The sequence below is a fragment of the Lachnellula hyalina genome, assembly GCF_007821495.1.
Source record: "Lachnellula hyalina strain CBS 185.66 chromosome Unknown contig00036, whole genome shotgun sequence".
In the NCBI taxonomy this organism is placed as follows: Eukaryota; Fungi; Ascomycota; class Leotiomycetes; order Helotiales; family Lachnaceae; genus Lachnellula; species Lachnellula hyalina.
Genome location: NW_022157150.1, coordinates 62,207 through 89,603, shown reverse-complemented (window position 1 = coordinate 89,603; position 27,397 = coordinate 62,207). Strand labels below are relative to the sequence as shown.

Sequence of the window (27,397 nt, the reverse complement as noted above, 5' to 3'; positions counted from 1 at the left end):
TTTGAAATCCGGGGAGTCTTTAACCTAGCGCGGCTGAAGATGGCCGGAACCGAGGCCTGTAAAACGACGACACGTGATGGTTTAAGTTGTGTTTACCTTCTTCTAATCGCGCCAATGAAAATCGCCGGCTTTGTTGACATCTGCAACACAACTTCACAAAATCTACAACATACTCTTCACTGTTTTGCATCGCACTCTCGCGCCTTTTCATGGTGTAAGCATATTGGATACTAATTCACGCGGTATCATACATTTTAACTCTTGACTTGCGACAAGTCTAGTATGTCGCAAGACACGGGTCTCTTTTCCGTGCGTCGACCCCGAGAGGTAAGTTCTGTCTATTCTCATACGCAGGCGCGCTCATGTCCCACGCTCTATCTTTCATGAGCTCATTATGTATAGACTCTCGGTGTCATGAGCTACAATACTAGCAGTATACCGCAGCCCGCATCTGCTATGAAGCGCTCGAACTCGATGTCTGGACAAAACTACAATGCGCCCTACACTGCCAGCCATGTGCGCTCAATGTCAAACTCGCGCGCCTCTCTGGCGCCATCGCGACCAAACCAACCTCAATTCCAGCGGTCATCTTCAGGTTCAAATCTGGCAGAACTCGGAATATCATCCGTAAAGCGCACCTCGTTCCAGAACAGCGGAGGACGCAAGAGTTATGCGCCGGCCGGTGTTAGTCGCGCTTCTGGGGAAGGTACTGAACGGAGGAGTAGTGTGTATAGATCAAGGACGTCTTCGAATGGACCTGTAGCACACCAGAGCTTCTTTCAGCAAGTACCACAGCCAGCTGGTGTTCCAAAGGACCCCCGGCCCCTCAGAGATCGATCGTATCAAACGCGAATTCAGCAAGAGCTTTTGGATTATATGCAGGGCAATAACTTCGATTTGGAGATGAAACACTCAATCACACAGAACTCGGTACGATCACCAACGCAAAAGGACTTCAATTATATGTTCCAGTGGCTATATCATCGAATTGACCCTAGCTATCGATTCCAGAGAAGTATCGATCAAGAAGTACCGCCCATCCTAGTTTCGCTGCGATATCCTTTCCAGAAGAGCATCACCAAAAGCCAACTTGCAGCTGTTGGATCAGCAAACTCGTGGCATCTCTTTCTTGGACTTTTGCATTGGATGATGCAACTTGCTCAGATGTTAGATGGATATGCTAGCAATCGATATGACGATGCATGCGCCGAGTCCGGTGTCGATGTAAGTAGCGATAAGATAACTTTTGACTTCTTGAGCTCTGCCTATCGGGAATGGCTGTCCATGGACGATGATGCTGGAGATGACGACCAGGAACGAGTACTCGCACCTCATATTGAAGCGATGGCGAGACAATTCGACAACGCAAACTCAAAATATCTTGACGATTTGCAAATGCTCGAAGGAGAACATCAACGCCTTGAGAAAGAACTCGAAACTCTCGAAAAGTCTGGATCAGACGTAGCCACTTTAGATCGTAACTTTAAGATCATGGAAGAAGACAAAGTCAAATTCGAAGAATTTGACAGTCGGATGAACCAGAAATCCGAAAAGTACGAGGCACGGATACAATTTTTACAAGATGAACTCGACAAGGTCATGCAAGAGCTGCAAGAAGCAGATGAAGAGCGGTCGAATTTGCAAAAGGCTGTTGATGACCAGGGAATCAATATGGCCGACATCGACAGAATGACTTCGGAAAGAGAAAGGCTGCAGAAGGGAATCGAGTCGACCTCTCAGAGATTGGAAGAGGCGAAGCGGAAGGTCAGCGAGAAAGAAATTGAAGCCAGCGGGAAGCTTGAGGAATTGGAACGCATGGTGGATAAGTACAATAGCCTTGGATACCAAATTGGGCTAATTCCATCGACTGCGCCGAACGCGAAGGGCAAAAACTATGAATTGCAAGTTATAGTCAACGAAGGACCCAAATTTTCGTCGTCACAGATGGGTACTTCCAGCAGTGGTGGTAATGCAGACAGTGACAGGCTGTTGGCTGATCCAGTAACGGGATACCAGCCTGCCCATATCCTAAACCTAGATCTACGGGGACAGGTCAAAGCTAGTTTCCTTGGTTTGAGGAAGGAGATCTCTGAGCGACGTACTGTTGCGATGGATGAGATGATGAAGCATCATGATTTGCTTGATGGTATCAAGGAGGCCATTGAAGACAAGCGGGGCGAGGTCGAGGCATTGGAGCACAGAGTTAGAGCTGCAGAGGAAGAATATGAGAAGACCAAAGAAGTAAGCAAACCAAGCCTCTATGTTCTCAGCCACGATTTTAACCAGCAAATAGGTTACTACGACCCAGAAACTAGCCTCCGATACTCAGATCGAGAAGATGGAGAAGGAGTTAGCTAAGATGAGGGCCGGTCTCACAGAATCTGTGCAGTTGATGGAACAGCGTGAAATGAACACGAACATCGAGTAGGTGGCATTCTCCAAGCTGCAAACCCACATATCTAATATTTGCAGATACGAACAACTTTCTCTCAAGGCCAATGCACTCCGGGAAGAATTGCATACAGAAATCGAGAAGATGCTTAATGATATCATTAAGTTCAAGGTTCACGTGCAGAAAAACCTCGAGGACTACGAAGGCTTTGTTTCGGATGAGGTTGAGCTTGAGCTTGGAGGTGATGAGGTGAGGGAGGACACTCAAGATGTAGACATGAGATAGGGAGGTGGACTGGTTGGCTCTTGTTGTGATTTTTTGGGCCTTGTTCGTGTAGATTGCGGGGCGTAGAGCTTGGTATACCTGGGGGCGGCGAGGCGTTGCTGAGTTTGATGCCATGAGGATCTTGGATTGTGTTTTCTTGCCGTCGAGGAAAGGAATTGTTTATAATGAATTCATGACTGTTTGCTGCGTATCGACAAGACCTTTGATGTTTCTTGGTACTATTATGTGAGGACGGCATGTAGATTGATCTTACAGCACGCGACTATAAGATGTTGCAAGATACAGAAAGAAGACGTGACGTTTGAATAATGGCAAGTATCATTATGGAAGAGCAGCTAGATGGTAAAAGGGGGATACAAGAGGTATTATTATAGCGATCTCTCTGTTTATGATTGAAACAGATTTCTTCCACTCGAAAGTCTTGGAATCTCTATTAGAAGTATCGGCGAACTATTTACAGCTTTCGTATAGGATCTGAGAATAGAGATTAGTAGGAAATTAATCTCCGGCATCTCGCCCTTTTGTTTACATTTGCCTGACTTGATCAATTGTATGACAGTCAAGGTCGTGAGGAAATGCCGGCGTTGTACAGCATGAAGATGCAAGAGAAATAAACAAACAACGAAGGGAAACAATCACACCCCCCTCATGAGGCTGGTAGTGGTCAGTCACGTGGGGGAACTGCTAGCCAATCATTCGGTTCGCCTCACGATCTCTTCCGCCAAGCCAAGCTCCAAGTCCGCCTTGTCCTTGTCTTTGACTTCTCCACAACCAGGCCCGGGTTTGAAACACCACACCTCCTCGTCCAACGCGCATCTATACCCCCCTACTCCCATTGCCATCAACAGTGGTGATAGACGGCAGACCTAGTTGCTATTACCTATTAACGTGCGCCTTTTCTGGATTTCATCTTCGCGCCTAATACTGATCCACGTCAACAGCTCATCATGACGGAAGTTTCTTCTACCAGGTTGTACTTGGGCAACCTCCCTCGCAACGGTAAGCAGACTTCATCAGAACCATGATGCTGCTTTGCACTGCGCATATATGCCAATGCTATCTGGAGACCCTGAGGCTAATCAATCCCAACAGCTACCAAGGCGGATGTCGAGGCCCACTTCAACACTCATGGCACTGGCGAGATCACCGAGATCAAGCTCATGAATGGCTTTGGATTCATCGAATACAAGGATGCTATGGACGCGCGAGATGTGGTTCCCGGTACGGCCTCATCAACACTCCCCACAATGGACCCCAAATGCTCATACTTTGTATAGCCTTCCACGGCTCGGACTTCATGGGCGAGCGCTTGACTGTTCAGTTTGCGCGTGGCACTCGTAATCGTGATGCTTTTGCCAATACTGAACGTACTGCCCCTCGTCCAAGACGCACTCCGCATCGCATGCAGATATCTGGACTTCCAGGTGAAACCAGCTGGCAGGTCTGTTTCCCCCGTTCCTTCAAGACCCGGACTCTTGGATCTCAAATCTTGCTATTTGGACTCTGAGAAACTTGAATATTTGGACGCCTTCATTGTACTCAGACCGTTCTTCGGCACCCTTTTCTTTCGTCCAGGCCGGTATCATGCCCTGTTATGGTAATAGCCATTGCAGCGTGTTAGTGCATTAGCCTGAGCAGCCTTGGACTAGGAGGACTGTATCCCCCTGTATCTGGCCTTTCTTATCCTGTCTCGACTTCTTTCTGTTTATTCCACCCCTAGCGTAAATGGACAGCAATCACTTTGCACAGGAAGGAGCTCAGCCTTTGGACCATGCATTACTCTCAGGATATTTTGTACTGGCTACTATTTGGATGGCAACAACCAATGACCAAGGCATCTCTGCACGTCAACATACCTGGACAACGACTTACATGGATTCTGGATTTAGGACCTCAAAGATTTCGCCCGTCAATCCAGCCTTGACGTTGTCTACTCAGAGACCGGGCGTGACCGTGACGGCAAAGGGTCAGCAACTCCTCGACGATTGATGGATTACTTTACTAATACTAGTAAAGAAGCTTTGTTGAATTCGAGACCGCTGCGGACCTTAAAACCGCAGTGGAGAAGCTCGATGGTCGCGAATTTAAGGGTGTTCGTGTAACTTGTATTGCAGACGTACGTCGCACACATCATCAGTTTCTCGTCTCTACTAATGTTCTATAGACTCAGCCGGACATCCCCCGCGATCGGGCTCGATCCCGATCCCCAGCTCGCCGACCTAACCCGGATGATTATGACCGCCGTGGTCCATCTCGTGGATACAGCCCCCGCCGCGAAGGATATCGTGACAGAAGCCCACCTCGTCGTGGCTACTACGAGGACGACCGTCGCGGCTACCGTTCACCTCCAAGAGCTCGTGGCCCCGTTGATGATTATCCACCTCCTCGTCGATTTGATGACCCATATCGACGTGATTACCCTCCTGACCCATATGTCAATGGCCATGGCAGACCTCCTCCACGGGACTACCCACCAAGGGATTATCCGCCAAGGGAGCGCCGGGGATACGCTGACGACTATCCTCCTGCTCGCTACTGGTAAATTATCCCTCTAGACTCTGTACTTTTCATCGTTTCGTTCCCCGCTTACATACAATAGAGTTAACACCCGGGACTGGATAGAATACGTTTGACTGTGAAATCGGTGTTCGCAGAAGTCCACGTGTGGGAATCATGATGAAAGATGGTGACACGGTCTCGGATTTTACTGGTTACAATGATTTCTTTTCAAAAGTCAAATGCTTGATAGTTGGCCATTTACAGCTAGCATGGAAGTGTACAACAAAGTGGTGGCAAGGTTTCATGTGTGATTTATATCAGCCACTACTTGTATGATCGAATGCCAGTTACTCGCAATGATTATATTTCTGTGATTCTTGTTCGCATGATATACAGTTGTAGCTATCTAAGTGAGCTTATGAGTGGAGTCAGTGTCGGTAAGTTTCGCCGACATACCGCTCACAGCCCATTCTCATGTTCAGAATAACTCCAGAAAACCGACTCCACCTGTGACGCCCCATAATGTAATTAGAAATCCCTGCTTTCCCCAATATGACAAACATCAAAGACTCCTTCCTCTGGCAAACCTTTCCTCGCCAAAGCCTTCTTTAATAACAATGGTGGCTCCAATATCTCCTCTGAAGTCAACACCCACGTTCCCCAATGAATACCCATCGCCCTCTTACACTTCGTATCCACAAATATGTTCACACTATCAAACGGGTTCGCATGCATCGAACTCATGATATGCCTCGGATCATACGCTCCTATAGGGATCAGCCCTAAATCAAACGGCCCACGGAATTCTCCAATTTGAGCAAAAGCTGGACAGCTCGGCAGATGTGCGAAGTCTTCTGAATAATCGTCTACGCCTTTTGGAACTTCGGGCACCGACCGGTAGCCTGTATCTCCGCCAAACCAGACGGATTTACCGCCGGACGAAACGGCCCAGGATGCCCAGAGCGTGCAGCCTTTATCGAACGCCGTCCGCGCTGAAGTGTGTTGGCAGGGCAGACAAGATATACGTGCTGTGATGTCTTGGCCTGTGCTTGAAAGAGGGGCTGCAGAGGAAGCAGAAGCTGTTGAGATGCGCTTCTCGCCCGTAGAAGGAGATAGTGTAATGTCGACATCCTGCCACCAATCCAGTTCCTGCACATTCGTAATTCCGCTATTATTAAACCATTTCTTCAATCCCAGCGGCACCATGAACAGGGCATTCGGATGATGTTTCTGTAGTTCCAGGACCGTAGGATGGGACAGGTGGTCGTAGTGCGAGTGGCTTATTACTACGACGTCTACGATGGGGGGATCATGGATTTGGCAGGGAATCGCGGTGTACCGTTTCGGGCCCATGAAGGACAAGGGACTACAGCGTTCTTCAAAAACGGGGTCGAAGAGGACGCGCAGGCCAGAGGGGTATTCGACGTAGTAGCAGGCGTGGCCGAGCCAGGTTGCGCGTAGGGCTTGGGAGCCGGAGCGGGAGGCGAGGAAGGTTGGCGTGTGTACTTCGACGTGTGGAGGGGTGGTATCTGGCCATTTCGTCTTTCCTGTAATGATACGCCTGGGGTGTATTAGTTGGTGTTGAGATTGAAGTCTGGAGAGGGGAAAGGGAGGATATTGGGGTGCTTTGGGAGCCCGGGGCCAACTGCATAGCAACTGGTCTCTTGTACAAGGCGGATGGACAATAGTAAATCTTTCAAGCTCACTCACCAAGCCATGCCAGTTGTAACTTTTAACGGATTCTGCTCTACGCAAGAGTCCCATGGGTTTCTGAAGCCCTTCCCATCCTTCAAATGATGCGCCTTGTCCTTTGTTTCCTCCGGTACAGCACTCAGCGCCGTAGGAGCCGTCATGGTCGCGTACATGACCACAGCCGTCATTCCGGAAGACATAGCTCTTGTCTGAAGAGTAGTCGAGGACTTGTATCCTGGCTTATGGGGACGACGCTGGAGGAGAGATCGAAAGAATGCACGCATTGGTAAAGACTGAGAAATACAGAAGGAAAGATGAAGGGTTTTATGAAAGGAAGGGAGGAACAATGAGCCGGACTAAATCTACTCTGATTGTACGTAAGGCGTGTCAAGAAAATAGGTTGACATTGAACGCGAATGCGCGAATGCGAAATCCAAGCCCATCATCCCAAATAGGATGTGTTCGGGTGCGGACTTAAAGAAAGCCTGGTGTGACCGGACTCCCGGCAGAATAATTAGGCCTTTTCGGTGAGGACGGGGACGGGTCAGGATATACAAAGTAAGGTATTGGTAGGAGGGTCGCCCTTACTGGCGAATGGTAGGTTATGAGGTGAGGACGCGTATCTACAATATATATACTTTTTGGAAATCAAAGTGGAGCGCTTGCTGAGAAATTGGAAGTCTCCGTGATTTATTGTATTAGTGAACCATCATATGAACTTATAAAGAGCGGATCTCCCCCAAGTGAGTCCTCAAACTTCCCATCTTCTTTCTTTTGGTCTCTATGAAAAATGTATTGTTATGATTATTGCCATTCCCATTCTGGTACCGATGGAGATCGTTCCACTTTCTAGAATTATCAGACCAGTCAGTTCTCGGAATTCTATCGAAGGTCTTCCTTCGAGGCTTATCAAGTCACCAACAGCACTCAAGATGACAAATTACAACTTTCCATATCCGCAGCATTATTTCTCAATGAAATACATGCAGTATTTCTTTTGTCTTCAGTAAGGAATAATGACCTCATGATAGATTGACAACCCCCTGTGGTCATAGCTCCAAGCTATACGGACTAAGGAGTCTTATGCATTGATTTCAAAGCAGTTGGAATGCGTTTAGTTCCAGAAGAGCGAGCTCTTTCGTAAGCTAGGAATCGCATCTCTATAAGCACTTTTCTCTTCACTTGTATATATAATGTTCAAAACACCCTTCAATCGTTTATCCCAAACCTCCGCTCATTTCATAAAAACAACAATTTCACGCAACATGTCCTCAGCACGGCCAACAGGCTTAATCGCCAAATCCGGCATCGAGCTCCTTACTTTCGGAACCCCCAATGGCCACAAAGCTTCAATTCTGCTCGAGGAGCTGAAGGAGGCCTATGGCAAGGATTACACATTTCAAAGCATCAATATTATGGAAAACATTCAAAAGGAGCCGTGGTTCACTGAAATCTGTCCCAATGGCAGGATACCGGCCATTGTTGACCACGACCGTAAGGATTTTGCCGTCTTTGAGGGGGCTGCCATCTTGGCGTATCTTACGAGGCATTATGATCCGGATCATAAATTTAGTTTCGCGGATGAGGATGATTATAGTAGAGCAGAGCAGTGGATTGCTTGGCAGCATGGAGGTCTTGTAAGTACCAAAACCCTGAATGTATATGAGATGGCACGTGCTGTTACAACATCTCATCCCAAGTGGGTGATTTCAAGTAAGATCAGAGGGTCTGAGAACTCGAAGTACTTGGATGAGCTCGGACTTGGAATCGGTGATTTGTGCTTGAAAAGACCCGAATCACTTCCATAGAAGGGATGTTGTAGTATCTCACAAACCACCACTAGAACCTTTATCTCAACCTCAAGTCCAAGAAGTTCGTGCTGATATCAACCAGGGACCAATGCAAGGCCAAGCCAACCACTTCTACCGTATAATCAAAGATAGAATCCCCTACCCAACCCAGCGCTACGTCGGCGAAGCCGAACGTCTCTACGGCGTCCTGGACATCCAGCTCAAAGACCGCGACTACATTGTTGGGCCGGGCCGCGGAAAGTACTCCATCGCCGACATCGCCTCGTTCGGCTGGGTCAACGTCTCGTACTTCGCCGGCATCGACCTCGACCAGTTCCCCAATGTCCAGAGATGGTGGAAGGCGATTTCCCAGCGTCCTGCTGTGAGGAAGGGGACTCAGATTCCGTCCAAGAGCCAGGTTGTTAATGAGGCTATTCCGGAACGCCTTGAGACGGATCCGGAGTTTAAGGCGAAGGATGAGGAGGTGAAGAAGGCGGGTGCGGAGGCTAAGAAGCTGTTTAATTACAAGTTTTCTGCTCCGTAGAGAGGTCGTGGGAAAGCGTAGAATGGGATAAGATGAGGGCTTTTTGAAAAGTCCTTCATTGCCTAAAGAGTGTTACTGGCGTCAGCACGAGTATTGTTTGCTGAAAACAGCGCGATGTACCTTGATTGCGATACTCCGCAGCGTTGTAGACTTCACTCAAACCAATAGATCATATCACAATAGAGCTTTTCAAACCCCTTTGTTTCTCCCACAATCAAAACCCCGCCCCTCTCAAACCATTGCAATCTGTCAACTACTATTAAAGGCGTCTCTAATTCCTCATATATCCCTCCCATAGATAGCACTACAGACTTGGTTCTCGTCCCAGGCCGGCTTGTGTGTAATTAAAAAAAGATATCAACCAACTCGTAGCTCTACTCTTCGGCGTTTGAGGACTGGAGCAGGTTGAGGATGATTGATCATGCTGGCAATCGCTATTTAGGGTAAAGTCATCATTAGGAAAACAAATGACAGAAAGTTTAGGGTCATCAAGTCCACTTGTTTACATGGTTTACGGCAAGAATTTGAGGGGTGGAAATTGGTGGTAGCCTGGTGAGCCGAGTCAAAAGGAACATATGTTTGCCCCTCATTACTCAACACCCCACCTGACAAATAGTTTCAAGGAGCACTGGCCCATTGTCTTGCGGGGAATAAGCTTGTGACAGTGAACTCGCCCCGCCCTTCAAACCCAAAATTACCAATAGGTCAATTCAACATGTATTTTCTAATGTGAGATCAATTCGGGCTAGACTACCCTAATCTTCCATCTACCGCTGCTTTTATACCATGCTGAACCACAAGATCAAGATTGCAAGGCCAGATGTAGGAAAGTCGTAGGCCGGGAACACGCGCGCGAAAAGAGAAAAGTCCTATGGCATCCACGCCGCCAAGAGGCAAATGCAGAAGCCAGAGGAACCGGGGGAGCCTGATTCATCGTACAAATACCACCCTTGCGCCTCTTATGAAAGTGGATTGCCGAAGACACAAGAATGTATGAGATGGAGTACCAATGATTGATATGGAGGAGAGCTTTGTGATATGGACGTTTGATTGTTCTGGGGGAAGCTGGAGACAATCTCGATTGGTGTTGTAGGAAGCCAAATTTACTGATGACCAGCCTTTCGGAGGGAGCTTGCGAGCCATTCCAATCCTTCGTAAAGACCATCTCCGGAGGTAGCGCAGGTGGATTGAATATACTGTTGAAGATTAGTGATGTATACGAAGGGGCTTCGCAAGATATGGACTTACCCATCCACGCTGTCTCAAGCTGTGAAGACCCAGTTTGTCTGTGATCTCGGCGGCGTTCATGGCATTCTATAACCGATTAGCGTCTGCAGACTTGATACGAAAATTCTGATGCTTACTGGCAAATCTTGTTTGTTGGCGAAAACCAAAAGAATAGCATCCCTCAGCTCATCCTCGTTCAACATACGTTGCAGCTCCTCTCGAGCCTCAACAACACGATCACGATCGTTGCTATCAACAACGAAGATGATACCCTGGGTGTTCTGGAAGTAATGTCTCCACAGAGGTCTAATCTTGTCCTGTCCACCAACATCCCATACGGTGAATTGAATGTTCTTGTACTCGACAGTCTCAACGTTGAATCCTGTTTTGAATTAATGGCGTCCTCGGATGGTCATGTTGCGGTTCGCAGAGTGTAGAGCATACCAATTGTTGGGATAGTTGTGACAATTTCACCAAGCTTCAGCTTGTAGAGAATAGTAGTCTTTCCGGCAGCATCCAAACCAACCATCAAAATTCTCATCTCCTTCTTTCCCCAGAGACGGTCGAAGATTTTGGAGAATGTAAGACCCATGATTGCGGTGTAGGGTGGTGGTTGTGAGGGAGGTTGAGTAGGGTTCGCTCTTGCGTGAGATTAAGTCTACCAAAACAAGGGATTAGCCAAGCGCGATTAGAAGCGGATCCGATAGCAATATATGCAGATCGCAGCAGAGGACAGATTATTCAGTCTGGCGGTGACCGAGAAAAAGTTCCGGACGAAATAGGCTGCCATGAACGGGACATAGCGGTATCGTATGCTGAGAGTTGCCCGCCTGTTGCAGACCTGACTGAGCATGCGCTCCTGCGGCTGTCGAATCGCCACCAACGCATCGATATGGGGCCGTACAGCAACGAGGAAAAGGGTGCGGAATAGGCAGAGCTACTTACATTCTTGCTCGGTCGACACTGAGCAGGTGGAGGTGGAGTTAGATGTCGAGGGATTAGCGAGTCGTGATAGTCGGTAAGATGGGGTTGGCAGAGGTGGTGAGAAGGACACTTTGAGTGCGGCCTCTCAGAATCATATGGCAGCTAGTCCTATAGGGGTAAACGCCTAGCGCATGATTGGACGCGAACAAGAAAGTCGTCCCCTTTTCGCATGGACAGCTGGCTTGTGAAGCACGTCCAAGGGGTGAATACCTTCTTTTTGAACAACACACCAACGACAATTTCGCGATCTTCTTTGAATTCAACGTGCAATTAGCCCTCAACAACCCCAACATGCGCTTTTCTACCTCTTCCGTCCTGCTGGCGGCAAGCAGTCTGCTAGGAGCTGCTCTCGCACACAATATCCAGCTGGCGGCGCATGGGAGGGAATGCTTCCACGAGATGCTGCACTCAGACGACAAGATGACCGTTACCTTCCAGGTTGGCGACAGGGAATTTGGCAGTGCTGGCAATTTAGATATCGACTTCTGGGTCCGCCTCTCCAAGAGAGTTTATTCCTTCAGTGGCTGATTTTATGGTAGATCCAAAACCCATCCAACGGCTACGAGTCCCACGAACGGTCAGTATCGAATGGTGACCATTCTTTCACAGCTAAGCACGACGGCAAATACACGTACTGCTTCAGCAATGAGCACTGGTCAGCATCAAGCAAGGATGTTTCCTTCAATGTGCACGGCATAGTCTACGTTCCAGAGGCAGAAGCGCCATCAGACCCATTAGAGGCCGAAGGTAGGGTCTATTCCTTGAACAGCCCATACATATACTAATTGGTGGTGGTTCTAGTCCGACAACTATCTGAGCTCCTCTCCCAAGTCAAGGACGAACAATCATATATCGTAATCCGAGAACGAACCCACCGAAATACAGCAGAGAGCACAAACGGCAGAGTCAAATGGTGGAGTATGTTCCAAATAGGGGTCCTGGTTGGAGAAGGTATCTTCCAGGTCTGGTGGTTGAAAAGATTTTTCGAGGTAGGCAAGAACAGTGCCGAGCGCTTTGGAGTCCTGAGCCGGTAGCTGATTGACTATACAGGTCAAACGGGTAGTGTAAGATGATAGTACGACATAAGGGTTTGGCTCAATGATAATTCGGCGCAAAAGGAATGCTGAGCGGTAGCAAAGCTTTAGAATTGTGGAAGTGATACACCGGGTTACGAGCGCCTCGGAAAGGCCATTAGTTGTACTTTACCTCCGATAATGCAACGTCCGATTCTTCAAAGTTTTCCAGGGTCGATACAACTAATTCGAGGAAGGGTCTCTCGCCTTCGTACCCCGGGTCTCTCGCCAGCCCGACTTCTAGCGGGTACGTGAGGTTCTCAGAAGGGTTGGATTAACACCTCAGTACCTTAATGTGCACTTTTGGGACCCTTGGATTAATATTTCAATTTGAGTTTTGGGGGGCTTGCGGAAGCTTTGAGTAAGTCCAAGCAAGAGCCATTAAGTCGGGATATCTTCCGAATTCGAAATAGGATTCTAGCAATACTTACATTATAGCTAACGGTCACCCTGGCGCTGCGAACGCTTTTTTTACCGGCACTGTAGCGCCGTAGCTACCTGTAGGTATTTAACGATCGCTCTGTGCAGCCATTTGAAGGGTCCTTGTGGTAGCCCACTAAAACCCCAGATCTCCCGAACCTAATCTTCGCTCGTCCATTTAGAAAACATCTCCACTTCGCAAAATGTTTTGCAACACAAGAGCAAAACACCACAACGACATCTACGCCCAAGAGAAACTCGAGATGAGTGGTGAATTGCAGCTCTATTGGCTGGGTAAAAGAGAAATCCAAGCCCGTGTCTCTGGATTTGCTGCCATAATGAGCCAGCCAACTTTGGTCAGACAGCCTAAAGGAAACCTCGTTTTCGTATACTCAATCCCTGGAGGATTTCAAGCCGTGAAACCATAAAAGCTTGGTGCAGCACGAGAAATCTCATCAATACACTCAACTACCCGTATTGCAGCGTTGTTTCAGCTTTCAACAGCCTTCGCTGTTGCTATTGGTCGATGGGCAAGTAGCTACAAGTGAATGAATGGTCGCACCTTCCATTGTCGGATGTAACCCACGCCGAAAACTGTTCCCGATATAATTCTGGATGGCGGTCGTTCTTCCTCTTCATTGAAATGAACCAACTGGAGTCATGCGAGTTACTATGAAGTGTTGACATATAAAACCGTTCCCCAGGTTTTAGAAATCAAGCCATCCCATCCCTTCTGGGACTTCACAGATCATCTGTTCTGTCTCAAGCACGACGTACAGGGATCACCTCCAGTCATGTCAGCCTCAGCGTCAAAAGAAGCTTTCGCATCGGGAAATACCCTTACGCCAACCCATGTTCCTGCAACAGCCTCATCGCATGACCCGAACCATAATTCGACTTTCGGGAGCTCTTTCCTACATGGACATCCTTCTTCGCCAGTGCTTGAGAATGTTTCAGTTCTAGAAGAGGTCGGATTCGTCGCCGATTCGCCTGATATACATAATCATGCCGCCACTGCTTCGAAACATCATTCGATCCTAGAAGCTCAAGAAAAGGGCCAAATGGAAGTTCATGAATAGAAGGCCTCTGCCATTGATACTGAGACGCCTGTAGTGCAGAAAGATGTTACGAAAGGCGTAAAGGAATCTGGAGCAGAAGGGGAGTCCGATAATGAGATCGTCTATCCTGGTGGCCTTAAACTGGGCCTCTTGACTTTCGGGCTCTGCGTGGCTACGTTTGTGGTTGCATTGGGTAAGTGGTATTCCAGCCTTTGCATCTGATCCAGTTTCAAAAAGCACCATTCCTCTTTCTTGTAGGGGTTCTTCAACTCGTGGCCTTTACTGATCCAATTTTAGACAACACTATTCTTGCTACGGCCATTCCCAAGATTACAACGGTTTTTCCAAATTCACTGAAGGATGTAGGATGGTATGGATCATCATACCTACTCACCAATACAGCACTACAACCTTCCTTCGGTCGAATCTACACCTACTTCGATGTCAAGAGCACTTTCTTGTTCGCATTATGCCTGTTCGAAGTGGGCTCCATCGTATGTGCTGCAGCAAAGAACTCAGTCATGCTCATCATTGGACGTGCTATAGCCGGCGCTGGAGCAAGTGCACTCTTTTCTGGTTCCATGAATATCCTCGGTTTCACTGTCCCATTGCACAAGCGGCCGCTGTACATTGCCTGCATCTCAAGCATGTTTGGTATTTCTTCTGTGGTTGGGCCGCTTCTAGGAGGTGCTTTCACAGATAATTTATCGTGGAGGTGGTGTTTTTGGGTAAGCTATCAATAACTATTCTCCTCTGCACGTAAGAACTTACTGACATAAATACTCTAGATCAACTTGCCTATTGGAGCTATTGCTATTATAACTGTTGCGATATTCTTTAAGTCGCCAAGACGGATGGCGAACAATATGACAGTAAAGCAAAATATTCTGGAAATTGATCTTCTTGGAGCCTTGCTTCTCATATGTTCTATTGTGTGTTTACTATTGGCCCTGCAGTGGGGCGGCACCACTTACCCTTGGAAGAACTCGAAAGTGTGGGGCTGCATTGTTGGGTTTGGTCTTATAATCATCCTCTTCGTTGCCCAACAATTCCGTCGTGGCGATCGGGCTACCATCCCTCCGAGAATTTTTGGGCAAAGGACTGTGTTGTTTTCTAGCCTCTATTCGTGCTTCCTGTCGATGGGACTCTATGTACATAACTAATCACCCACACTCTTCAAGAATCTTGCTAACATTCCCTAGGTACACATCTACTTCCTACCCTTCTACTTCCAAGCAGTCAAGGGTACAACAGCCGAGGGGTCTGGCATAAGAACTATACCGTACCTCGCGTCAATAATCCTCAGTTCCATCGTCGTCGGTGCCGGAATAACTGCCATCGGTGTGTACAAGCCCTTCATGATCGTCGGCTCCGCGATCTTCACCATAGGCTGCGGAACCATCTACCTCCTCAACGTTCACTCTGGCGCAGGCGAATGGATCGGCTACCAGCTACTATCCGGCTTCGGCGCCGGCGCAGGCGTACAGATCCCTTTCATCGCCGTGCAAGTCGTGCTCAGCGAGAGAGACATGCCTACGGGTAATGCCATCGCTATTTTCTTCAATTCGCTCGGTGGCGCTATTTCGATTTCTGTTGCGGAGGCTGTGTTTTCGAATGGCTTGTATAAGAACATTCCGAAATACGCGCCGGATATTCCTGTGAGTGTTGTTGTTAATGCCGGAGCGTCGAGTCTGAGGAAGGCGGTTGAGAAGATTAATCCACTGAGTTTGGCGGGGGTGTTGCGGGGGTATATGTTGGCACTTAATCAGGCTTTCGTAATTTCGATTGCGGTTGGGGGGGTTGCCACTTTTGCTGCTTGTTTTGTGGAGTGGAAGAGTGTTAAGGGGAAGAAGATCTTGCATGGTGGGGCTGCGTAGAGTGGGATGATTGCAATATGTGTTATAGTAGCTATAGTATAATTGCAGAAATCCTATAGAATACATACGCCTTGTTCTTAGAGCAAAAAAGAGCTGTCATGAGATATTATTGTCATGTGAAGAATTCGTGAGACGATAAAGTTTATACCTAAAGGAGTGGATACTATACTATACAGATATGATATAACTCGAAGTTTTCTAACCAAAATGGAGATGCGCCATCCATGTATGCTACTAAAATGCTTCAAACCCCCAACAAATTTTCCCTTCCTCTAAAGCAAGGCGCCCAATTACTCCTCTATTTAGCAAGAACATCCAGCCCATCGCCCTCCTCATTAATACTCACAACTGCATGATCGCCACTCTTCACCTCGCCCCTAATAATTTTATCCGCCAACCCATTCCCAATCTGCTTCGCAATAAGCCTATTAAGCGGCCTAGCTCCAAATCTCGGATCGTAACCGCGCTCAGCCAGCCACTCGCGCACTTTGTCGTCGACTTCAAGGACGATGCGGCGGTCATCGAGTCGGGTTTGTAGTTCTTTGAGGCGGATGTCGACGATGTCTCGAAGGGCATCGGTGGAGAGGCGCTTGAAGACGATGAATTCGTCGATGCGGTTGAGGAACTCGGGGGCATCTGAAGGAATCATGTTAGTATATATATTTGACCTTGGAATAAGATAAGCTGCGGTAAGAGCTTACAGTTTTGCGCAACTACGTCCATGACGGCGTTTCGAACCTTGGGTGCTATGTCTCCGTTTGCTTCTTCGTGGTATGGATGGAGTGGATCATTGCCAACGAGGATATCGGCTCCTAGGTTGGATGTGAATACGATTAATGTGTTGGTGAAGTCGATTTTGTGGCCTTGGGCGTCGGTCAGGAAGCCCTCGTCTAGGACTTGGAGGAGAAGGGCGGAGATGTCTCGGTGGGCTTTCTCGAACTCATCGAATAATAGTACACAGTATGGCTTACGCCTTACAGCTTCAGTCAGTTGACCAGCGTCGTCATATCCAACATACCCAGCCGGGCTGCCAATCAATCGAGATATTGTGTGCTTCTCTTGGAACTCGCTCATGTCGAATCGAACAACAGCAGATTCGGTTGAAAATAGAAAGTTCGCCATTTTCTTGCAAAGTTCCGTCTTTCCAACACCAGTAGGTCCAAGGAAGAAGAAAGAAGCTAGAGGTCGTCGCTCTCCATTTAAGCCAGCTCGTTGCATTCTGACAGCATTCGCAACTGCTTTGAGAGCTTCATCTTGACCTCGAACGGACTCGCGGAGGGTATCTTCCATGTTGATCAGCTTCTCAGCGTGGCCGGAAGTGAGCTTCGTGATGGGAATGCCGGTCACTCGTGATACAACAGATGCAATGTCATCTGCCGAGACACTTTCGTGGATTAACGTCCCATCTCCAGTTGCTTCGCCTTCTTTGGGAAGCTTCTCTTCTAATGCTGGAATGATTGAGTATCTCAATTCTCCTGCACGACCAAAGTTGTTCTCGCGCTATAGAAATATTAGCATGTGGAGTTCCAGCAGGATTCGAAGAATTAATTACCTGTGCCTGATCTAGCTCAATCCGAGCCTTTTCCAGATCCTCCTTCGTCTTTTTAACGCGTTCGATGATGGCCCGCTCCGTCTCCCATTTCTCGGTCAATGTTTTCGCCTCATCCTGACACGCCTTCAAATCAGCTTGTAGCTTTTCCCGCCTTTCCCGACTTGGAACATCGGTTTCTTTGCGTAAGCTTTCAAGCTCAATTTGAATAGTCATTATCCGCTGATCTAGACGCATTATATCTTCTGGCTTGCTCTCTTGTTGTAATCTTAGAGCACTGGCCGCTTCGTCCATCAAATCGATGGCCTTGTCAGGTAGGAATCTGTCGGTAATGTATCGATTGCTGTAAGTCGCGGCAGCAACAAGTGCTTGGTCTGTGATTCTTACACCATGATGTACTTCGTACTTTTCCTTGATACCTCTCAGAATACTGATGGTATCTTGGATTGTAGGTTCGTCGACTTGGATTGGTTGAAACCTTCGGGCCAAAGCGACATCCTTCTCGATTGCCCTGTATTCATTCAGGGTAGTAGCACCACAGCACTGAAGTTCGCCTCTAGAAAGTGCAGGCTTTAAGAGATTACTAGCATCAATGCTGCCTTCCGATTTGCCCAGTCCTAGAAGTGTGTGTAACTCATCGACGAAAAGGATTACCCCTCCGTGGGCTTCTTGGACCTCATTCAGCACCTTTTTTAATCTCTCCTCGAAGTCGCCGCGAAACTTGGCTCCCGCGATAAGTTGTCCAAGATCGAGGGAAATGACTCTCTTGTCTTTAACGCTCTCCGGGACGTCGCCCCTAACAATTCGCTGCGCGAGACCTTCTAAAATAGCAGTCTTCCCAGTACCAGCAGACCTATAATGAGAAAGGTCCGTTAGCATTAATCCAAGAATAATATAAGATTAAATTGACTATTGATAAGGAGATCGCGGAATATAAGATGAATGTATCCCAAACTGGGGTGAAGGGGGGGGGGGTTCGTATGGACATTCTAGGCGGAGGAACCTTTATAGGAAACTCTGACTTGCCCAGTAAGTGGATCTAAAAATCCAAAGAGTCCTTTGATCGCCCACTTCAATAGTACCACCCATTTGTTCATATGGCAATACTGTATGTCATGGAAGGAAAATCATACACCAATTCCAATAACACCAGTAAAGAAGAGATATTGACTTTACCGAGTAAATCACTTACCCAATCAAAACAGGGTTATTTTTAGTTCTCCGGGACAGAACTTGAATCGTCCTATGAATCTCTGCATCTCTTCCAATGACAGGATCAAGCTTTCCATCCTTCGCCCGAGCAGTCAAGTCGACTCCATATTCTTCCAATGCCGACTTTTCTTCCCCTCCACCCCCCATGTCCATTCGATGGGTTCCCCCCGGGGGATGTGGTCCTCGACTGGCATATGTGCGAACGGCGGTAATGGGGGCAAGATGTCGTGTTGCAGCATTGAGGCTATTGCGAAGCGTAAAGGAGGCAAGAAGTGGTCCATTCCGACTTTGGAGTGTTCTATTGGTAACTCCAGCTATGCGCCGGGAAGGTATTTGGGCTTGTCTTAGAAACATTTTGATTTCTGTAGAGTTTGTTATTGCAATGAGTGTAAAAAGGAGACAATAAATAGAAAAGACATCTCCAGAATTTAAAGGCGGAAAGACAAGATATGTCACCGTGGTCTGATGCTCTCTCTCGAATCGTCAAGCTGTTTCTCGAACTCGCCGCGCGGGGCGCTAATTACGCTAATTCCATATCAGGCATAGTGTCGACGCAGAATTCCACCACCAGAATTCTTTCCGCCAGCGAGATCAAAAAATTAAACAACGCTCCTCTTTTCCACAAACACCCAACCAACCTCAAGAAAATTATCAGCCACCATGGGTTTCTTAGATATCCTCACCGATGCTGGTCTCACCGGTAAGGCCGTCCACCACTTGCTGCAGATGGAGCCGAGTCTCAATCGCAAAAATGAAGAAGAAAAAGAGCGCTGAAACTGACGTGACTCAGTGCTCAACAGCTGGTTGGAGACTCGCTCATACATCGTTGGGTACGTTCATGCGCTTCTACTGTTCATTTTTCCGTTGCACTTCCCAGGCTCATGGAGTTGTTGTGTCCCTCGCCGCACAGCTCCCCTCATTCCTGCAACCTCCCCTTATCATGATGAGCAACATTGGTCCGTGTTACTGAGCGGCCTCAAGAACCGTTAAATGACGATCACCATTGCATTCAAGTGCACCTCTGAATTTTCCATTACAAATATTATACAAAGCTTGGTTTCCTGTTGAATTCAGATCTGACTCCTAGCTAGATACTCTCCTTCCCAGGCCGATGTCGCTACCTTCAAGGGTCTTAAGGAAGCCCCAGACGCCGCAAAATACCCCTACGCTGCCAGATGGTACAAGCACATCGCTTCATACACCGAAGAGTTTGCCACGTTGCCAGGAGATGCCTCGAAAGCATACACCACATATGGCCCTGAGGCCAACGCCGTTACCCTAAACCCAGCAAAGGCACCAGCCACTGAGGAAGAGGATGATGAGGTCGATCTCTTCGGCAGCAGTGATGAGGAAGAAGATGCCGAGGCTGAGAAAATCAGAAATGAGCGTTTGGCCGAATACAAGAAGAAGAAGGAAGGCAAGACCAAGCCAGCTGCCAAGTCTGTTGTCACTATGGATGTCAAGCCTTGGGGTATGATATCATTTAATCCATGGACTCGATAGTGGTGCTGACATTTATACCAGATGATGAGACCGATATGAAGGCTCTGGAGGAAGCTGTCCGTAGTATTCAAAAGGATGGTCTCGTTTGGGGATTATCCAAGCTTGTGGCTGTCGGTTACGGTATCAAGAAGCTACAGATTAACTTGGTCATCGAGGACGACAAAGTTGGTACCACTGATTTGGAAGAGGAGATTGCTGAGTTTGAGGATTTTGTCCAGTCAGTTGACATTGTAAGTGCTACATATAAACTCCCTCCTCCAGCTACTGACCTCTATATAGGTTGCTATGCAAAAGTTGTAGAGCATCACGGTTTTTCGGCATTCCCCACTTACATTCTATGTGCTTCGTTTGACACGACAATTCTGCTGGATATTGGCAGTTTTTTGATGAAACGAACACGAACAAATGCGGCATCATGAGGTCATGATCAAGACTTGCAATCAATAGCAATAGAAATGAAATGACAAAATTCACGACCAAAATAATAAAAACCTGTAAACCTATTGAATTCTTCCTGATCCCATGTGAAATTAGTTGGCGCTTATTATCTTGTAAGCGATGTGCGCGTAAAAAGCTTTGAACATCACATCTCACCAAGTGCAACAGCCCCATCAAGAGCTATCATCATAAGGTACACTGCACAAGATGACCTGGCTATCAACGTCCATCACAGGCTTCGGTTTTGTCCTTCTAGCACATGCGTGAGTTGCCCTCTACCTTGCGATACGCCGAATTATCTGCAGATACTGACGGAGAACTGTAAACAGCTGCTACTCCGCCCACGAGCATTCTGCCCTCCACTCCACAAGCACAGCATCGTTATCCTCACTCACATCTCATGGCCCATCTGTCTCGGCCGTCGCAGCCCTTCCAATCGATATCTCCATCGAAACCATCGTAGCAATCCTAACAATATGTCTCGGGCTCGTCCTTGGCACCCCTGAGCTACGACCAATCCAATGGCGCGTCTGGGCTGGCCAAATTGAGCGTGAAGGCGAGAAGGGCTTCATGAATGGTGATGGAGAGGTTGATAAGGATTATGTGGGCAATCCGTTCAAGGTGTTGGAGAGCAGACCGGGCTTCGTAGATATCCGGAAGCAGAGGAAGGAGTTTGCGGAATGGGTGAGGGAAGGTGGCAGTGTTGAGGGTTAGAAAAGTTAGATGTGACGGTTGGTATATGTTTGAAGGGAGCACTGTAATGGTAGGATTTGATATATGGGAAGCAAAACAGTTAAGCACTTGTTCAGTATGGTAAAGAAGCCAAGAGTGCCTGCCATATAATTGCGCATATATCTTCTATTAATCTCAAGCTTTCAGTACTTTTTAATCAAATTATCAATAAACCCTCTAAATTATATTGCTAAGGGCAAGTTTGCCTCTGCTACTTTTACCATTCTGGTTCGCCACCCCCAAAGACAAGCTCGCTTATGTCCCTTTGTCTTCTGTCATCAACACCACACTCTTCCAATATCCGATCGTCTGCTTCCTCACAATGGCTTACAAGCGCCGCAGGCTAGGTTCTGGTCTTGGTCCTGGGTCTGGTTCTGGTTCTGATTCTGCCTCCCAAACCCCCGTATCCTCGCGCCCTCAAACGTTCTCTCGGATGAGCTCTGTTCCTCGAAGCATTGTGCCATCACAATCGTCCCCTTCTCTTCCACCAAATCCCCATCAAGAAAGGCCGTCTTTTCGGCCGGCTCGTTCACGTGTGTCATTGCCCTCGTCTTCCCGGGCTGGAAATTCCCTATCTCGAGCTCCAGATTCTCCTCGAGCTGCATATGAAGAAACGGATGCCGAGATCCAGCAACGAGAGGGTGCCGACTCTATGAACGAGGTCATTATGGCCATCGACATGAAGGGCGGTACCATCGGATGCTCTTACTATATCGCTAGAGAGGAGAAGTTGTGCATGATGCAAGACATCAAGTATGGTGGCCTAGATATCGTCGATACCTTAAAGCTCCATGCCCAGCCTACACGAATTCTAATCAGCACTCGCTCCGAGGAGAAGTTAGAAGAGCATCTTGGCAAGGATGCACGTGGGATAGATCGTGGAGATGAAGCAAGTGTGCTTTCCGAAGCCCAACCATTCCTCTTCTCAGCTGATACATCGTGCTTTAGACGATGTGTTTGGCTCGTACGTCCTTGATTCCCAGCAATCTACCGACTTCAAGTTTGGTTCGGCAAAGAATAAGCTTGTGAGCCTCGAATTGGGCGTAGACGAGACTCCCAAAATTGTCTTCGCAGTCCCGGGAGATGACATGACAGGAGAGGCTATTCGTGGAGAGCATAGCAGCACCGGTCACCAAGGACGGCTCATGAGACTTGCAGGATGGATAGATCTTGACAGTTGCCTTACGGTATATCTCAATGCCCAATGATATTCCACAGTACTAATAAATCATTCAGGTCGGCTGCGCTGGCGCTTTATTGAGTTATATATCCCGAAGAAAGAATATTGATTACCTGCCAAATGATGAAGCGGCATTGGTGGCCTTTCGAATTCGTACGGTTGAAATGTTTACCCTTTCCGACCAGATGTTCATCAACGCCGATACCCTGGCATCTCTTCAGATCATACAGTCAGAAAATCATCCGAACTCGCACAAGTCCTCATCCGGAGCGAAAGAGAGCTTGTCTGTGTTTGGACTCTTTGTTCACCTCGCCCATACCCCACAAGGCAGGCAGAGGCTCCGGCAGATATTCATGCGGCCAAGTATGAGTTTGACAGTGATTGAAGAGCGGCTGGATACACTCAAGATTCTTCTTCGGCCAGAAAACTCATCTTCGCTAGAAAACGTCGGCAGGAGTTTGAAGCATATCAAAGACATCAGATCAGTGGTGATCCATCTACAGAAAGGTATCAATGATATGGGAAAAGGCAATAGTATATTCAGAGGTGTTTGGGCTAATATTCGGAACTTCACCTTTCACACCTTGAAGATCCTAGAGACCATCCGTGAAATATACGATGGCCGTTCGCTGGCCATCTCAAACAAGGTTCACTATCAAAACCGAATTCGTCAAGGATTAAGCTGATAGTGTTGCTAGCTCCTCGCGGAGATTCAACCTCTGAAGATCCAAGATATCGGCCAGATGATCACTGAAGTTGTCGATTTTGAACGATCAGCAGAACAGCATCGAGCAGCAGTCTTGCAAGGAGTCGATGCGGAACTAGACAATCTCAAAAAAACGTACGATGGCTTAGACAGTCTCCTTACCGAAGCCGCCAGACATCTTTCGAACGATGTGCCAGAGTGGGCCGCTCAGTATGTTGAAAACTGTATATTCTTTCCACAACTCGGCTTTCTTACAGTCGTTTTTCTTGATGCGGAAACTGGCAGAGGAAAATATGAGGGCGAAGGAATGGAAAACGACGTATGGGCCAAAATTTTCAGCACGAATGATATGGGGTACTACAAGAACGCCCGAATGAAGGAGATGGATACATATTTTGGTGATTTGTATGGTATGATCTGTGGTACGTTTATTATTTCTTGATGTACAGTTAATCTACTGAGTTTGCTGTAGACAAGGAAATCGAAATTGTTCACAGATTGGCTGTCAAGGTCCTAGAACATCAGAACCTACTCATCTTAGCTTCAGACCTGTTAGGGGAACTTGATAGCCTCGTTGCCCTGGCTTCGGGAGCCCGCAAATACAATTACAGCCCACCACGCATGACGAGCGCCAATGTAATCCAGATTGAGGGTGGCCGCCATCCACTGCAGGAATTGACCGTCCCAGCATATATTGTAAATGACTGTCTTCTTTCAGGTGGGAGTGGTAATGAAGAAGATATCGAAGGCCAAATGCTGCCATCACATCAGGGTTCGGCCAGCGTCCAGGGTGATGTGGAAGTCCCAAGCATGCTCATCATGACGGGCCCAAATTATTCGGGCAAGTCGGTGTATCTGAAACAGAATGCGTTAATCGTTTATATGGCGCATATTGGGAGCTTTGTGCCGGCTGAACGAGCAACGATCGGATTGACAGACAAAATTCTGACTAGAATTGCGACCCGCGAGAGCGTCTCGAAGAACCAGAGCGCCTTCATGATTGATCTTCAACAGATAGCCCTGGCCACGACGCTTGCAACACACCGAAGTCTCGTAGTCATCGACGAGTTTGGCAAAGGCACCAACTCCCATGATGGCGCGGGACTTTCGTGCGGCATCTTAGAATTCTTCCTCGATCTACAACATCATCGGCCAAAGGTACTAGCCGCAACCCACTTCCACGAAATCTTCGAAAATGGATTTCTTGAGGAAAGACCTGAGCTGTCGTTTGGTCACATGGAGATTCGTGTGGACTCTGATGCACATTTGGTAGAAGATCAAATCACATATTTGTACAATTGTGTGGCAGGCCGCAGCAATTCGAGTTTCGGTACCTGTTGTGCCGCGATGAATGGCATCAATTCAGCAATAGTTGAGAGGGCCGATGAGCTCATCCTTCTAGCAGCGAGAGGTGAGGATCTAGTCACTGTCTGCTCAAAACTCCCGGGCAATGAAGCGAAAGATCTGGAGGACGCGGAACAGATAGGAAGACAATTCCTCGAGCAAGATTTCCCTAAGCCAGACGGCAAGGATTACTCAGAATTCGACGTTCGAACTACCCTGCAAAACATTCTCGCAGTTGCTTCAACATGAATCACACGATATCCGTTGATTACCCGTTCAACGGGTCTCGCTTTTGCTTCGAATCTGACCTGGTATACTGAAAACTGATCACGTGTTGCCGAAGCTTCTGGACCTTGTCTTGGCAATTTTTACTGGTAGAGACATGAGGCGTTTAGCTCAAGTGCGGGATAATGCAGCTTCTTCAAGCCTCATATCCGACTTTGTGCTTCATTTGTACATGGGACGATGCATCCTTGCCATTTGTGATACTCAGTCTCGGTGTTTTAGTAGGCTCCCCGCAAAAATCGCTTTGTGAATCCTCATACAACACCGCGCCTGTAGCAGGCGGCCTGTTAAGTCGAGAACGTGCACGGAGTACATCTCTAACATCCAAAAATGACGATCATGTTTAACAAACAAAGCTAAAAAAAAAAAGCCTCTCTGCCAATTTCTTTTACGCCACAACTGGGGATGCCAAGTGTCGAACGCGAGATGTTACAGGGTGACGTTTGAGCCCAGTGCCGGAAGCGGGCCACTGGGATTACCCCCGTGCCGCGCATTCTCTGGGGAATAACTCCGACATCAATTCAAGGCAAGGCCACATTTGTAGGACCACAGCTAGACCACAATAGCGGACCAAGTGCGAGTGATGAAGATGATTTATCAAGTGTATGAATCTATTTCGTATTACAGGTATATTAGTAATATCCTTTGATTAATGTGATTGTGTCTTTTCAGCGTGTAGTCCGTATTCTTGATAGCTATCATCGTCACTGTACTAGAGAAAGTAGAGAAACAACATTTGTTCCACTTCGCGACCACTCACTACCATTTCATTTTCCCCCATTCGCCAGCCTTATTCTCCTGTCCATGGACCCTTGCGACTCAGACAGATGAGACTGAATGACGTGGAGCCTAGAAGCAGATCGTGTGGTTGCTTGAGCTGGCACAAATTAAGCGGCTCTGTGCATGTCACCGTTTCAATAATTTGCGGGTTTCCTTTCCATCTCAACTCACGTCTATTGGAAGACCGAGCTGATGCCAAATATAGCTACAATATGCTTTCTTATCACTTCCTTGTCACGTTGTCACGAGCAGGCATTATTCCCGTGCTGGAGTCCCTACTGCCGCGGATCACTTGCGCGGTGAAGCTAAGAATAACCTGCAACTCGATGATCGCTCAAAGATCAAGTAATGTCGGTTTGAGGTTTTGCTTAGAGTCTCAACATGGATAATCATCACTGCGAGTATCGCCGACGTGCAAAGACTTTTGTGGAGACGAGCCAAACATCGGGTGGACACATTCTGGATTATAAGTACCAGCTTTGTAACCTCTATTCTATCAGCATTCAATTCAAACAACTTCATTAATCATCTCACTTCAACAACAAACAACAAAACAACTCAAAAACATCTCATCAATTCATCTCATCAATTCATCTAATCAATCCATCTTTCCAACCTCCAAACAATAATCAAACCTTCAATATGCAATACTCAAGCCTCCTCATCGTCGCTCTCACTGCCGCCGCCGTCTCCGCACAATCAGACGTAAGTTTCTACAAGTCTCCAAGGCTTCTAGAACCTTAGCTAACATGTTACACTAGTCTTCTTCCGCATCCAAGACCAAGGCGAGCAAGTCAAGCGCAACCGGCGCCGTAGCGGCCGATGCCTCTGCGACTGGAAAGGTCAGCGGTAGTGCATCGAACTCCACCAAGTCAGGAAAGGCAGGAGCCTCGGCCGCGGTAGCGACAGCATCTGGCAAGGCAAGCGGTGGAAACTCAACAAAAGCTTCAGGGAAGGCCTCGGGCTCAGCCTCATCATCTTCATCCCCGGCAAAGGCAACAACTGCTGGTGCTCCATCACTGTTGGCTCAAGGCGGGGGCATGGTCACAATCGCAGGTCTCGGTGTTGCATTTGCTGTCTTCATGTAAAGGCATGCCTTGGACGACTGGACTGGCATGGATGGATTCGGGCATTGGGTGGCGATTGGTGTGTATAGATTTCGGGTTATTACCTGAGGTGTTCACGTAGTTGGTGTGGAGCAGGTCTCTTGCATTGTGGCACATATATATATTAAAAGGATCGAACCGGCGTACAAACGATATTATAGTTAAGAGTTTAAAAGATACCACTCCTTTTCATACCAAGCCACTCGGTTTGACTGTCGTGTTTTCATTGCGTCTCCTGTGAACTCTTGGAATGGCTGATATAGGCCCAGGATTATATCTGATATTCTTTTGTACCAGCTGCAAATGCACGTTTTAGAACCTAACTGCTTCATAGTCACATGACAACCCTTCTTCCTGGATAATGCAGTGAGGCTGGAGTGCATAATCGGGTGGGCACTTGCGAGGCGGGACAATCCCAACATGAAGCATCTCTGATTCAGATGGGCTAACCACAAGTAAGAAAGACAACTATGCGTAAACTCGGTAACGAAAAGTACGGAACGCTCCATATTTGTCCTCGGCGTTACTCGTAAGTCCTTTCAACAAAACATACACCCTGTGACGTATATTATTTGAGGTTTTCCTGAAGAATGCTTTTTGCTTGGTAATAATGGTAAGTACCTATGTAGTTAAGGTATTGTATCTCCGAGATCTGTACACGAAAGTCGAGACTAACTTACGCCAAGGCTACTCGAGTATTACGCGAGAATGATCTGCAGCC

General features: G+C 47.6%; 13 protein-coding genes across 13 annotated transcripts; 10 read left to right on the top strand and 3 right to left on the bottom strand.

The window, feature by feature from the left end:
* Positions 1-282: 282 nt before the first annotated feature.
* NDC80 (putative kinetochore protein) lies at positions 283-2,677 on the top strand (the record flags this gene model as incomplete). Its single annotated transcript, XM_031147731.1, has 4 exons — positions 283-327; positions 403-2,241; positions 2,294-2,424; positions 2,473-2,677. The coding sequence occupies 4 exons, from the start codon at positions 283-285 to the stop codon at positions 2,675-2,677; spliced, it is 2,220 nt and encodes a 739-aa protein (XP_031006906.1).
* Positions 2,678-3,624: 947 nt separating this feature from the next.
* srp2 (Pre-mRNA-splicing factor) lies at positions 3,625-4,184 on the top strand (the record flags this gene model as incomplete). Its single annotated transcript, XM_031147730.1, has 3 exons — positions 3,625-3,676; positions 3,770-3,898; positions 3,955-4,184. The coding sequence occupies 3 exons, from the start codon at positions 3,625-3,627 to the stop codon at positions 4,182-4,184; spliced, it is 411 nt and encodes a 136-aa protein (XP_031006905.1).
* A 264-nt stretch (positions 4,185-4,448) lies between these two features.
* Positions 4,449-5,219, top strand: LHYA1_G002755 (uncharacterized protein; the record flags this gene model as incomplete). Its single annotated transcript, XM_031147729.1, has 4 exons — positions 4,449-4,523; positions 4,567-4,643; positions 4,694-4,793; positions 4,842-5,219. The coding sequence occupies 4 exons, from the start codon at positions 4,449-4,451 to the stop codon at positions 5,217-5,219; spliced, it is 630 nt and encodes a 209-aa protein (XP_031006926.1).
* A 485-nt stretch (positions 5,220-5,704) lies between these two features.
* Napepld (N-acyl-phosphatidylethanolamine-hydrolyzing phospholipase D) lies at positions 5,705-7,152 on the bottom strand (the record flags this gene model as incomplete). The annotated part of the gene is made up of 2 exons (XM_031147728.1): positions 5,705-6,737; positions 6,887-7,152. 2 exons carry the CDS (start codon positions 7,150-7,152, stop codon positions 5,705-5,707), a joined length of 1,299 nt encoding a protein of 432 aa, XP_031006907.1.
* A 909-nt stretch (positions 7,153-8,061) lies between these two features.
* Positions 8,062-9,202, top strand: yfcG (Disulfide-bond oxidoreductase; the record flags this gene model as incomplete). The annotated part of the gene is made up of 2 exons (XM_031147727.1): positions 8,062-8,505; positions 8,762-9,202. 2 exons carry the CDS (start codon positions 8,062-8,064, stop codon positions 9,200-9,202), a joined length of 885 nt encoding a protein of 294 aa, XP_031006903.1.
* Positions 9,203-10,305: 1,103 nt separating this feature from the next.
* On the bottom strand, positions 10,306-11,021 carry ARF (ADP-ribosylation factor; the record flags this gene model as incomplete). The annotated part of the gene is made up of 4 exons (XM_031147726.1): positions 10,306-10,398; positions 10,451-10,516; positions 10,567-10,811; positions 10,874-11,021. 4 exons carry the CDS (start codon positions 11,019-11,021, stop codon positions 10,306-10,308), a joined length of 552 nt encoding a protein of 183 aa, XP_031006902.1.
* A 683-nt stretch (positions 11,022-11,704) lies between these two features.
* Positions 11,705-12,447, top strand: EMP24 (Endosomal protein; the record flags this gene model as incomplete). Its single annotated transcript, XM_031147725.1, has 3 exons — positions 11,705-11,920; positions 11,953-12,160; positions 12,215-12,447. The coding sequence occupies 3 exons, from the start codon at positions 11,705-11,707 to the stop codon at positions 12,445-12,447; spliced, it is 657 nt and encodes a 218-aa protein (XP_031006925.1).
* Positions 12,448-13,700: 1,253 nt separating this feature from the next.
* On the top strand, positions 13,701-15,841 carry roqT_3 (Efflux pump; the record flags this gene model as incomplete). Its single annotated transcript, XM_031147724.1, is given in 5 exon segments — positions 13,701-13,973; positions 13,986-14,157; positions 14,223-14,692; positions 14,753-15,115; positions 15,167-15,841. The coding sequence occupies 5 exon segments, from the start codon at positions 13,701-13,703 to the stop codon at positions 15,839-15,841; spliced, it is 1,953 nt and encodes a 650-aa protein (XP_031006904.1).
* Positions 15,842-16,139: 298 nt separating this feature from the next.
* On the bottom strand, positions 16,140-18,956 carry hsp78 (Heat shock protein, mitochondrial; the record flags this gene model as incomplete). The annotated part of the gene is made up of 4 exons (XM_031147723.1): positions 16,140-16,477; positions 16,543-17,341; positions 17,394-18,243; positions 18,583-18,956. 4 exons carry the CDS (start codon positions 18,954-18,956, stop codon positions 16,140-16,142), a joined length of 2,361 nt encoding a protein of 786 aa, XP_031006941.1.
* A 397-nt stretch (positions 18,957-19,353) lies between these two features.
* Positions 19,354-20,405, top strand: eef1b (Elongation factor 1-beta; the record flags this gene model as incomplete). Its single annotated transcript, XM_031147722.1, has 4 exons — positions 19,354-19,432; positions 19,690-20,073; positions 20,127-20,335; positions 20,385-20,405. 4 exons carry the CDS (start codon positions 19,354-19,356, stop codon positions 20,403-20,405), a joined length of 693 nt encoding a protein of 230 aa, XP_031006942.1.
* A 345-nt stretch (positions 20,406-20,750) lies between these two features.
* Positions 20,751-21,257, top strand: LHYA1_G002747 (uncharacterized protein; the record flags this gene model as incomplete). The annotated part of the gene is made up of 2 exons (XM_031147721.1): positions 20,751-20,806; positions 20,873-21,257. The coding sequence occupies 2 exons, from the start codon at positions 20,751-20,753 to the stop codon at positions 21,255-21,257; spliced, it is 441 nt and encodes a 146-aa protein (XP_031006922.1).
* A 340-nt stretch (positions 21,258-21,597) lies between these two features.
* Msh5 (MutS-like protein) lies at positions 21,598-24,754 on the top strand (the record flags this gene model as incomplete). Its single annotated transcript, XM_031147720.1, has 5 exons — positions 21,598-22,168; positions 22,224-22,462; positions 22,512-23,102; positions 23,154-23,583; positions 23,634-24,754. The coding sequence occupies 5 exons, from the start codon at positions 21,598-21,600 to the stop codon at positions 24,752-24,754; spliced, it is 2,952 nt and encodes a 983-aa protein (XP_031006923.1).
* A 1,458-nt stretch (positions 24,755-26,212) lies between these two features.
* Positions 26,213-26,658, top strand: LHYA1_G002745 (uncharacterized protein; the record flags this gene model as incomplete). Its single annotated transcript, XM_031147719.1, has 2 exons — positions 26,213-26,275; positions 26,332-26,658. 2 exons carry the CDS (start codon positions 26,213-26,215, stop codon positions 26,656-26,658), a joined length of 390 nt encoding a protein of 129 aa, XP_031006920.1.
* Between the last annotated feature and the right edge of the window lie 739 nt (positions 26,659-27,397).